The 12,699-nt window shown below is 41.7% G+C and overlaps 1 protein-coding gene across 3 annotated transcripts in view; it reads left to right on the plus strand.

Annotated features, from left to right (window-relative positions):
• FHIP1A (FHF complex subunit HOOK interacting protein 1A) overlaps positions 1-12,699 on the plus strand; it is a 197,930-nt gene that overhangs the window by 152,986 nt on the left and 32,245 nt on the right. For all 3 annotated transcript variants that reach the window (XM_084884894.1, XM_084884896.1, XM_084884895.1), the window contains one exon: positions 10,599-10,766. In XM_084884894.1, coding sequence (XP_084741020.1) covers positions 10,599-10,766 — 168 coding nt within the window. The remainder of the gene's footprint in view (positions 1-10,598; positions 10,767-12,699) is intronic.

Consider the following 12,699-nt stretch of genomic DNA (forward strand, 5'->3'; position numbering starts at 1 on the left):
AGGGCTTCACATCACTTCTCTCCCATGTAGGAGAGGGAAATTAGGGTTATAATTGAAGCTTGCTCTTGATTTAAAATGGGAAATTAGATTTCTTTCTTTTTCATCTCAACAAGTGCGTGAAGAAGATAATGCTATACCAAAGGACTCAGTTCTTTAGCATCAGAATTATGAGAAGATAGAAATGGTCACACAGAGAAATCCAGGAAGGAACTCACACAAAGCCCACCTTATCTAAGGCAGCCAGGAGGTGTTCTTCTTGGGAACAAGTGTGGAGGGGGAGGGAGAATCCGGTCTCAAAGTTGGTGTGAATCTTTTATTCTTTCCCTGCACTCTCCTAAGAGAACATTAACAATTTATCAGCAACAAATGCCCTACAGGTTTGTCTTGAAGTAGTCATAAGAAAACCAAAAAATGCAAGGGAAACAGAAAAGAAGTGAATAGTTGGTTTATTTTACCTTCTTGATGTAGTTTTCTCTTGCCCTACACTGACTTTCTTAAAGGGCCCACCCTCCCCTCTTTTTTTGGGTCTGCACTGCATAGAGAAAGAATAACTCCGGCAGGATGCTCCTCTGCGTGTCTTGCTCTGTGACTGTCCAGCACCAGCTAATGGTGGGTTTGGGATAACAGAGAAAAACCACCAGAAAGACTGGGAGGATTGAATTCGTTGGGGCAGACACATTTGTGTCATCTCAGTCTTCCATTATGCTGAGGTGTTTCCGTCGCTAATGGAAAATAAGCCAGGAGTGAAATCTGTCTTGTATCATCAGAACTTGCCTTTGTTATAGTTTTGGTGTCTCAGAGAATTGGCCTGTGTATCAAACTCCACCCCCAAGCGATACATGTAACCCCGGAGGCAGACTGAATTGGGGGCGAGGGTGGCAGGCATGGGATGCCGCCTTCTTGTAATGGTCCTCAGGTACTTCATTCCAGAGAAGCTGCTGGCTGAGACTCTGGCTCATAAATCATTTCCCTTCTACTGTTGGGTGGAAGGTCAGCCCCATCAGAACTCAATAGAACTGTCTTATTAATCAGGAAAAGAAATTAGGGGGGAGCCTGGGGGATCATTCCTTTTCCCCCCAAAGGATCACTTGACTAGGTTGCCTTAATTCCAGTGCATGGCCTACGTTTGGGCTCTGTATTTCCAATGCAATGCTTTTCACTAGAAAATAAAAATTTCCTCCGCCGCTCACGTCCTGTCAGAATAATCTAACCACCTCGCTAATGAAGGCATCCCTACATGGGCTGTGACAACAGGGTGTTTGTATTAGTTCCAGGGCTGCCGATTTCCTACTCAACACATTTATTGATACCCTTTGAGTACCCGCGGGTGCACCAGGTGCTCTGAGAATTCACACCATAGGTCAGAGAGAGTCATGTCTGCAGTAACATTGCAATCTGAAAGGAGGGATAAATGCATTAAGAGAACGGAGAAAGGGAGCTGGTTGGTTTAATAGAATTTCAAAGTAAGAGAAAAGAAAGTTGAGTTTTTTTTTGGAGGGAGGACAGCAGCATGTCTTCATCACCACCCCTTAACATGAGAGCAGGCTGACTTTATTTTATTCTTACTGATAACCAAATTGTATTGGATCTTCCCTGTGCTCCACACAGAGTGCCATCTATATTCCTTACACAGACAGTTTCATTTATAGATGGCAGGTTTTCTTTCTTTCTCAGCTACAGTTTACACTCGGGTTCACTTTACACAATAGCAGGCTGCGTCTCTTTGACCACGAGGAATGCTTTCTGGTAGGAGAGACGCACTGAGCTGTCTTGCCAGAGGAAGCTGTGGAGTCCTGTCTGAGCTTAGGAGAAGAGTTAATGCGGATTTGTATCCTGGCTGCCCGGCATCAGACCTCCCTTCCCTTCTGAGCCCGCCTCCTCAGCCTTCCGGCGGAGTGTCCTTACAATAAGTACATGTTCCACTTAGGTTGAATCTGTTCCCATGAGATTGTGTGGTCCCAACGAGCGGAATGAAGGAAGGCCATGCGGAGAATGTCTTTAATATCGTGGTCGGTGTTGCAAACTGATCAGTGATGTGCCTGTTGTTTTTCTGTTTCTTCACATGATAACTAAGAGGTTCGAATCAAGAGGGAAGACCTTTTCTGAAACAAACAGGAAAGGAATGGGCCGAGGGATCTTTGGAATACTCTTCAGCTCTTTGCTTCTGAAGGGAAATGCCTCAGAATTTCTCTGTGAAGTCTGACCTCAGGGCCATAGGATGAAATATCTTCTTTATGTGATTTTTGGAGTATTTCTATTGGATGGGTTCAAATATAATGAACGATATATTGATTTTTTTTTTAACTCTGATAAGCTATATTACAATGAAGCAATAGGGTACAATTATATACACCTAGGGGCAGAAAGGGAGGCTTTAGAGTAGCCATTGGCTGACTCCTCCCGGGACGGGTGTATGATAGACAACAGGAGAGAATATTGATGTTCTGGGGGCGGGGACTGGAATCAGTTGCAGCAAGGGCCCATCAGACATAGATAGGGGCGTTGTTGGTGGTGGCGGCAGCCTTATTTCTGCTCCCAGATACTGGTCAGCTCGCCCATGAGAGCTAGGTTTTAATTAGCTACCACTGACAATTACCGACAAAATAATATTGCAGAGAGTTCCAGTGTCCTCCCTCTAACTCTGTCCTGTACTAGGACACACTTACTTTTGGGGTCTGTCCTAATCCATCCCTTGTGACCACCTCACCCTTTCTGATTCTGTAAAGTGCCTGGGAGGGAATTGGGCAGCGATGGGGGTGGGAGTAGTGGGGGTAGGTTTTTTTCTCTATGGACTATTGTACTCCCCACCCCACCCCCAAATATGCAGACAGGCACATTTTGTTCTCCGATCACCAGATACCCCCCTGCCCCACACACTTCAGGGTCCTTTCTTGCCATGATTCAGCTTATTTTAAGGTGGATGTCCCAAATCAGAAAGTAATGGCTTCTTCATTCCTGAGTCCTCTCTACGTGTTGAGATTTATGCACAGTAACTGCAATCCTCTTCATTCTTTATAGTAGTGAATTATCTCCATTTCTCAGAGGAGGAAATCAGCTCAAAGAGATGAAGTAACATGATACAAGTGAGGATTTGAACTTGGATCTGTGTAGCCCCAAAACCTGTGCTCTTTCCAGAAAACCATAAAACCTCATTCTCTATTCAGTGCTGGCAACCGTGTTCTCTGAGGCCTCTGTGAGGCTCACATCACTCCTAACTCCTGGCTCAGATCTCACAGAGGCGCAGGTCTGAGAGTTTCCGATGGTTCCGGCCTCTGCTTACACCAGCAGAGCACTCAGAACTGTATTTGTTCACCCTTCCTCCCAGGCCCCGTGCAGCACCTCCATGTGCTTCATGCTTCTTACCCAGGGCCCTTCCTGATGTGTTCCCATTGCCAGCAAGTGTAGGCAGGGGGGAACCCTGCAAAGTGCAGCATCCATAACAGTCGCTATCATTCATGACAATGTCATCTGTACACTGAGAACCAACTGGGGGATGTAAAATAGATAACAGTCATGTACTTGATTTAATTATAATATTTAATGCATTACAGATACATTGAAGAAATTCTGGGGAAGAAGGGCAGAGACTGGCTTTATTATGAATATCTTTTCCTTAAAATATGTTGCTGAAGTCCTTGTAGCCATTGTGTTAATTTCCTCCTTCCTTGGATATTTTAGGAATAAATAGCCAAACTGACTGGCTTTGGAAGTCACCTCCACTTACCTCCCCAGCCTCCCTCTGGGGGGAGTCCTGTCACTGCAGTGTGTGGCCTCGAGGTCCCTGATAAGCAGAAGGGAGCTGTGAGTGGGCAAGGCAGGAGGGAGCCTGGATTATCAACTGCAGACTCTTTCAGACTTGGCATAATTGAACGTTTTCTGTTCTGAGTTTCTGGCTGAGGTGCTGCTCGCTGAGAACCAGGGTGTTTGCCTTCCCTTCTGTGCTTGAATGTTCTTCGGGCTTTGTGTCCGTGGAGGGAAGAGGATGGCCGAGAAGAGCCCATTCAGCTGCTGCTCTTTGGCTGCACTCGGGTGGCCATGCCTCCTGCCTGTCGGCTTGTCTCTCCCTGGCAGCAGCCAGCAGGGTCAGCCTGTGTTCCCCATAAAGACCACTTCATGCTTGGCTCATGCAGTCCAGCCTCCTCATCCCTGTCCCCACTGCTGGTTTCCGTGGGCTGCATTCACCTGGTCTCCTTTCCTAACTCTCCAGTTGGGACTGCTGAGGCTGCAGGCTTAACAGGTGGCCCAGCTGAACCCTTAGTTTGCTAGTTTTCTCCCCTTAATCAAAGGAAATGCCAAACAAGTGTGGTTCTAACTTGGTGAGGGTGCAACAGTCACCTGACCCACTGCCCGAGCAACAGAAGGTAGGACCCACCTGTTTGTTTGTTCCAATGTGACTGCATTTCTCTCTCTCTCTCTCTCTCTCTCTCTCTCTCTCTCTCTCTCTCTCTCTCTCTCTCTCTCACACACACACACACGCACAGCAGTTAGCAGGTGGGAATTTTATTTTTCAGGACACATATAATAAACCTGCCATTACAGGGAGGATTCTGGTGCTAATTTAGATGCAAATGGAATTTCCCAACGCGAGCTGATTACAGAAAGGTCGGAATGTCTATATGCTCAATTTCACTCCTACACTGTGCATTAAGTTAATGTGCTGCTGCCGTGTGGGCAGGATGGCAGGCTGAGCTCTGGCCTCCTGTTTGAGAGAGTTTATAACAGTGTCAACTCCTCCCTTCCCACCCACCTCCCTTCTAAAAGGCAGCACTCTTTATTTTCTCCATATATGAGAAGCTTGAAATTTTAATTTAAGGAATGTACTGTTTGAGCTCCGAGGCTAAGATAAAAAGGAGTAAATTTTCTGTGAATCACCTGCCATCCTGCGCAGAGAACGGATCTCAGTTATGCACGTGACCAGACCACACCGGGTCACAGCCCGGGGTGTAGGAAACTGGTGCTGAGAACCGGCGGTGGGAGGGTGGCAGAAAGGACTGTGAATTGGGTTGGTTACTGCAGTGATGCTTCAGTATCTTTCAGATGTTTTGACTGTAATGCACAGCCAGAAATTAATCTTATACATTTGTGTGTGTGTGTGTGTGTGTGTGTGTGTGTGTTTTACTGACTATATAACAAGGCATATACATATATAATATACTGTACTACATATAGTTTCAATAAAATATGTATACCAAATTAAACAGACAGTGCTTTTACTACATGCAATGTACTCTAATATTTTCTATTTGAATCTGGTCTAACCCATTAGTGAACCAATACATTGATTTCACTACCCACTTTTGAGTCTCAAACTATAGTTTGAAAAAACACCTGTTTAAGGGATTGGTTGAACAGGTAAGGGCTAGTGAAGGATGGAAAGGAGGGTGAAGAAAGAGATTTAGTTCAAAGCATAGATTAAACAGGACTTGAGAGCAGTAAAATTACATACCTGAATCAGGGCTCCTTTCTACAATGTGAGCTGAATAGTAAACAATAAGAGTGCCATGTGAGTAATGCTGCCATGAATATAGGAATGCAGAGATCTTTTCAAATTAGTGTTTCTGCTTCATTCAGATAAGTAGAAATTTCTGAATTTCTGGGTTGTATAGTAGTTCTATTTTTGATTTTTTGAGGAACCTTCACACTGTTTTCCATAGTGGTTGTACCAACTTACATTCCCACCAACAGTGCATGCGTTTCCCTTTTCTCCACAGCCTCTCCAACACTGTTTCTTGTCTTTTTGATAATAGCCAATCTAATATGTGGTAGGTAATTTCATTTTTTTTTTTTGCATTTCCCCGATAATTAGTAATGTTGAACATCTTTTGCTGTGCCTGTTGGCCATCTGCATGTCTTCTTTGGAAAAATGTCTTATTTAGATCCTTTGCCCATTTTTAAATCGGATTTCATTTGTTGGTTTGTTTTTGCTGTGAGTTGAGTTCTTTATATATTTTAACATTAACCCCTTATCAGATATATATTATTTGCATACACATTCAGTAGGTTACCTTCTTATTTTGTTGATGGTTTCCTTTGCTTTGCAGAAGGTTTTAGTTTGATGTAGTCTCATTTGTTTATTTTTGCTTTTGTTACCTTTGATTTAGAGTCAGATAAAAAAAAAAAATAGTTACCAAACCTATGGCAAGGAGCCTACTGCTTGTGTTTTCTTCTGGGGATTTTATGGTGTCAAGTCTGACACTCAAGTCTTTAATACATTTTTAAGTTAATTTTTGTGTATGGTATAAGAGAGTGGTTTGATTTCATTCTGTTGCATATATCTGTCTAGTTTTCTCACCACCGTTTATCAAAGAGACTGTCCTTTCTCCAATTTTGTACATTCTTGGCTCCTTGTCATAAATTAATTAACTATATATGTATGGATTTATTTATGGGTTCTCTATTCTGTTCCATTGATCAATGTGTCTGTTTTTATGCCAATACTATTCTTTTTGATTACTATAGCTTTGTAGTATAGTTTAAAATCATGGAATGTGATACCTTCCACTTTGTTCTTCTTTCTCAGAAGATTGCTTTGGCTATTCAGGGTGTTTGTGGTTCTATACAAATTTTAGAGTTATTTGTTCTAGTTCTATGAAGAATACCGTTGAAATATTGATAGGGTTTACACTGAGTCTGTAGATTGCTTTGGGTAGTATGGACATTACTTAGAATAACCTAAGTGTCCATAGATAGGTGAATGGATAAAGAAGATGTGGTATCTATACTAATGAAAAGGTAATATGCTAATTAGACTGGGAGACCTTCCAGGAGACCTTCCTGGACATTCTTCTGGACAAAGCCATGGTGGAAGGGCTGAGGCAGAAACTATTAGAGGTAATCAGGATGGTAGGGGGAGCCAGTTGAGGGTGAGCATGCCAGCAAGTGTGTGTGGGGCAGTTGGGGACAAGCAGGGTGGCAGCTAGAGTGGTTAGGGGCAATCAGGCAGGCAGATGAACTGTTAGGAGCCAGCGGTCCTAGACTGTGAGAAGGATGTCCCACAGAGGCAGGCATAAACCAGCAGTCGGACATCCCCTGAGGAGTTCCCAGATTGGAGAGGGTGCAGGCTGGGCTGAGGGACACCTCTCACCCCCCTGCATGAATTTTGTGTACCAGGCCACTAATATATATAAAAAGAAGAAAATCTTACCATTTGCAACAAGGTGGATAGAACTTGAGGATATTATGCTAAGTGAAATAAGTGAAATAAGTCAGACAAATACCATATGATTTCACTTATATATAAACTCTAAAAACCAAAACATGTATAAACAAAACAATGAAATTCATAGATACAGAGAGCAGATTAGTGAGTGTTAGAGGATAAGGGAATTAGGGGGTGGTTGACATAAGTGAAGGGGTTCAATTGTGTGGTGATGGATGGTAACTAGACTTATTGTGTCAATAACTATAATATATATAAAGATCAAATTATTATGTTGTACACCTCAAACTAATAGAATGTTATATACCAATTTGACCCCAACCAGAAAAAAAAAAGTACCTAAGCAGATATACTATTTTGGTTTACAGTTGTACTTACCTTGTCAAGAATAATTATTTGTTTGTAGGAATGAGGTCTCCTTAGGTAATTATAGTCATTCTGTTCTACCTTTAGTAAGAAATAACATTTTTAAGCTCTACAGTGGTAAAATAGAACCTCATTTATTATTTCTTCTAGAATTTCTATGTAGATTTGTAGCTACCTGCAATTCTTTATAAATTGATATTGACAGTCAGAAGGTCTTACTATCAACAGCTGCTTATCTTTTGTAATTGGACCATGATGGGGAGGCTGCTTCCTGTTTGGCTAATGCTCCCTCTTTGGGGCATTAGTGGAAGCTTCCATTTTAATCCTGCACAGCAGGGCTGCTTTCTTCTGGTTTATTGTTACCTTTCAAGTGATTACACTTAGGCTCTGGTCTCATCCTTGTGAAGGAGGTGGCCTATTTGGTGGATTAGAGGAAGATTCTGGAAAGTATGATAATGGGCCAGGAGAAGATTCTCTGGGATAAAAGGCTCCTAAGGGCTCCAAATTTTCCTGGTTTGGGTATGAGTTTAAGATGACTGTGACCTCGATTTATAATGAGTGTGCAATTTGATGCTCAGTAGAATTGGGTCCTTAATATTTATACTACGTTATGTAAGTGCTGTCCTTCCAAGTGCTTTCTTAAATCCTCTTAACTTATAAATGACAGCTTTGATTTATTAAAAAAAAAAACCACACCATTTACTGGTATCCAGCCGAAGATGGTAAACAATAGATGCTTAGTGCCCTCCTCCCATGGCAGCCCTCAAGGCTGAGACTTATATTCTGGAGGGCTGATTGCTGTGCTTTTGAGCTTGTTAAGGTCCTGTGTAACTGAGGGGTCGGGGGCACGCTGGTGCTGCATTGTTGGTGCCAAGGCCGCTCCCAGAGTTCCGCATGAAGGTCTGCTCAGCAGTGCTCAGTAAGGAAGATGAAACTACACGCCCATTTGGAGTGATCAGTGCTGCTTTTTGTCTAGTGGTCAAAATGTTAGGGAGTTGGACAATCGTTGAAATGATTTGGGATTCAATTTCTACAGAAGGACGCTGAGCTTGCCTTAGTGGAAAGGGTGTGAGCTCATGAAACTACCTGTTAGGTGTTGTGGGTCATTTCCCTGCCCCCCCCCCCCCCCTCCAGCTACTTGGTGACATCTGTTATTTTATGTCTTCATTACAAATGCCCCCTCTCTCTGGGTCCTTCAGGACACATGAAGAGAAGAGAGAAGAATTAAAAATGAAGCTCAGCTCTGGTCAATGTGATTCATTGGGTCCTTGGGGGATGTCATTTGTGTAGGAGATGTTTATTAAGTGCTGCGTAGGTGCTAGCCCAGTACATTGCATTGGAGTAATAAGGAAAAAGACAGCCCATGTCCCAGGACAGGACTAAGTGCCAGGAGCCAGTAACTGCAGAATACTGGGAGACACAAGATAGAAATAGCTTGTTTCAGAAGCCTGGGCAGCCCACGAGAAGCACTCTTCTCAAGGTAATTTATTTGCTAAGTGGTTGATGCTTACATTTCCTTTGCTATATTTGGGCCACAGAGAGCCCTTTGAAGTGGCTCCAATGATACAGTGGCTCTCACAACATTGGTGCTGAGCTGGTGGGGGAAGGGTTTCTGGTCCCTGAGACCGTTCTCAGACCACCCAGGGCACCCCTGGTGAGCTGTCAATGGGTTCTGAGAGAGCAGTTTGACATGCAGTGTGTAGGCATGCCTTGCTCAGCAAAAAGAAAACAGGCACAACTGATTTGGCAATCTCTTACCCACCTGGACTCATTGACCTAGAATATACCTAGGATTCAAGAAATTCGTGGAAGTAATTGAAGTCATAATGCACAGATGTGTCCGCACAAGGGCCCTCTACACACATACAAGCAGATTTGGAGGTCTAGTCTAAACTGCTTTGTGGGTTTTAAAAGCAGAAAATTACAAGAGGAAGAGAAATGTATATAAAAGGAATGGCCCAGTGACCGAATGATAAAGTGACAGTTACCCATTTTAAAGGGAGAAATAAAGAAGATGGAAAACTGAAAAAGAGAAAATGTAATTCCGCTGAATACATCGCCGGCCATTTCCTGTGTCATCAGGCAGCGGAGATGGCCAGGAGTTCTAGGGCATGGGATTGGAGTCTGAAGCTTTGAAGTTTCCCTAGTGATTTTCATGCGGCCCTGTTTGCGTATTTCTGCACCACAGACCATAAGGCAATTGATGTTTCCTGTTCAGCAAGAGATGAGATATTCTGCTTTTAGGAAGACAAATGTATGCTAGCTCTTAAAATATTCCCAGTCACAATGATAATATTAATTTCTTGATGCTTGAAGCATCACATCCTCAGCTCTTTGAAAAACTTGACTCTTTAAATAATTCTGTTTCCTGAAAGATTGGAATTTTACTGCCTGGGGTAGATCACACCACGTAGAAAATACTAATTTGTATTATAAAAAAAAAGCCGCCGTTACTTTATAAGCCGTAAACTCTTATAGCAGATTATAAGTAACACTTTATGTATATTATGCAGTGACTTGCAACTTTCCAGAAACGTATCTGAACATCCGCATCCCTTTGTGTCTTCACCTCTCATTTGCCATTTGTTAGCATATTATTTTGTATGTTAGGTCATATGTATAATCTATCTTCCTGGCCGAAAAGATCTTCTTAATGTTTTCAGCTCCTGATACATAGCAGGTCTCAACAAATACTTATTGAATGACTAATAATGAAACAAGTTGTGCTGAGCTATCTAATTACTTTTTTACTGACCATGTAAATACTTTCCATTATCTTTTTCCCCTCTGAGATTACATCCTGAAATCTTTATGGACTGTGAACTGCATTTGATGATTAGAGTTGTCTGAACGTTGAACAGCTTCTTCATGCCTTTGCTTTTCCCTTACTGAACTAAAGGGAGGAAGCAGCATGAGGTGTTGTAGAGTGTGAATAGGTTACGGGCTTCAGATGAAGCTCTGAGGTGTGTTCTTGTGGCAGGAGTGTCCTTGCCTTGATGGGGTCACTGCGGTGAGGCATGTATCATAGTGTCAAGAGGATGCTCACCTGTGCTCATGCTGTCGTTGGTCCCAGGTGACTGTGGAGGAGGTCATGACCACAACTGCCTACTTGGACCTTTTTCTGCGTAGCATCTCCGAGCCAGCGCTACTTGAGATCTTCCTCCGTTTCATCCTGTTGCACCGGCACGAGAATGTTCACATCCTAGACACTCTCACCAGTCGAATCAACACCCCATTTCGGGTAAGATTTCAGGAGAATTCGTTTTGGAAGAAGATTATGAATATTCTTTTTTTCCTCCCCTCTCCCCCACCATTTTTTTTTTTCTTGCAGCCATTACCGTTTCTACTTTGGAAACAGAGAATGCATTTTCCTCTTAGCGGTCCTTTTGACAGGGCGGTGGCACTTACTGCCTTTCATAGGACATGTTTCTCAGTTTGTCTGGGTTGGCACTTTTTTCTATGGAACTAACAGAATGTTCTTCGGAGGAGGCATGAAGCAGCAGAACATATGGGTCTAAGTACAGACAAAGCCAAAGAGCCAGCGTGTAGCAAGTCTGGATGTTAGAGATTATATTTCTGTCCTCAAGTATTTTAAAATGGAAGTCTGGGCAGTTGTGAATTTAGGAAGTCGTTCTTCAGTTTGAAGTTCTGATCAACTTGGAAAATCCTCTTATACTATTACTATTGCCCTTTGCAACCCCCCTCCCCCACCAAAAGCTATCTCTATTTAATGACAATTATTGTTTTAAAAGTAAAAGAATAATAACTCAATGGATTATTGAGTTTGCAACATATACATACATATATAATATGTATAATAATAATAGCACAAAAGGGGAAGGGATAGAATTATATAGGAGTAATATTTCTCTATTCCACAGGAGCTAATTTAGTATAAATCTAAAGTAAAGTCTGATAAGTTAAGATGTATATGTTAAGACCAAGAGCAAACACTAATAAAATAACTTTAAAAATATAGTGAACCCTGGCTGGTATGGCTCGGCTAGTTGGAGCATTTTCTTATATGCCAAAAGGGTGCAGGTTTGATTACAGTCAGGGCACATACCTCAGTTGCCTATTCAATCCCAGTCGGAGTGAATACGAGAGGCAAGTTATCAATGTGTCTCTCTGTCTCTCTCTCTCTCTTCCACTCTCTCTAAAAATCAATGAACATGTCCTTGGGTGAAGTCATATGTATATATATATATAAATTATTAAAGGAATAAAAATGTTAAACTAAGGAAAATATTCACTTAATGCAAAACAAGACAGTAAAAGACGAATAGGAGAATAAAAAATCATAAGACATATAGAAAACAAAAAGTAAAATAGCAGACAGAAATCCAATTATAACAATACATTAAATGTGAATAGGTTAAAAACTTAATCAAAAGGCAGAGATTGTCATACTGGATAAGAAAAGAAGAGCCAACCACATGCCATCTGCAAGAGATATACTTTAGATTCAATGATACTAATAGATTGAAAGTTAAATTTCTAAACCTGACCTGAACCAAATAATTGATGATACACAAAGAATAACCTTTAGAAAGAACAAGTTAAGTTTATGGGACAATACACTTACTCTAAAGATAAAAGCTTAAATAGCTACTATAGTTTATCAAACTGCACAGTGTTGGTCAAAGTATATAAATTTCCAGCTATAAGATGAATAAGTTCTCAGGATCTAATGTATAGCATGATGGTTATAGTTAACAGTACTAGATTGTATACAGTATTACCATAGTAACCCTTCAAATCAATGTCTAGGGTGCACAGCACTGTGTACTTGTCTTTTTTTTTTAATTTCTTTATTGATTAAGGTATTACATATGTGTCCTTATCCCCCTGTTCTTGTCTTTTTATCATTGAGTTGTAAGAGTAAACAGAGAATGTATATTCAGACTGTCTGTTCTCCTGTAGTATTCAATTAGAAAGCCTAAACCTGGAATTAGGCCATGATACAGAATTATCCTCCTACAAAATACCTGTTTGCTCCTATTTCTAATCTGTAAAGATCCAGATAAACCTGCCCCTATAACTCTCCAATGCATGCATTCTGTACAAAGAAGGAGAGCCTGAATTACAGTTACTTAGCTGGTCTGATAGAATGATAAGCACTTACTCCCAAAAGGCCTGACGTGTTTCTTTCCAGTTTGGTTGTGTAGCTTTCC

Source organism: Pipistrellus hanaki, assembly GCF_964339955.1.
Source record: "Pipistrellus hanaki genome assembly, chromosome: 5".
Taxonomy (NCBI): Eukaryota; Metazoa; Chordata; class Mammalia; order Chiroptera; family Vespertilionidae; genus Pipistrellus; species Pipistrellus hanaki.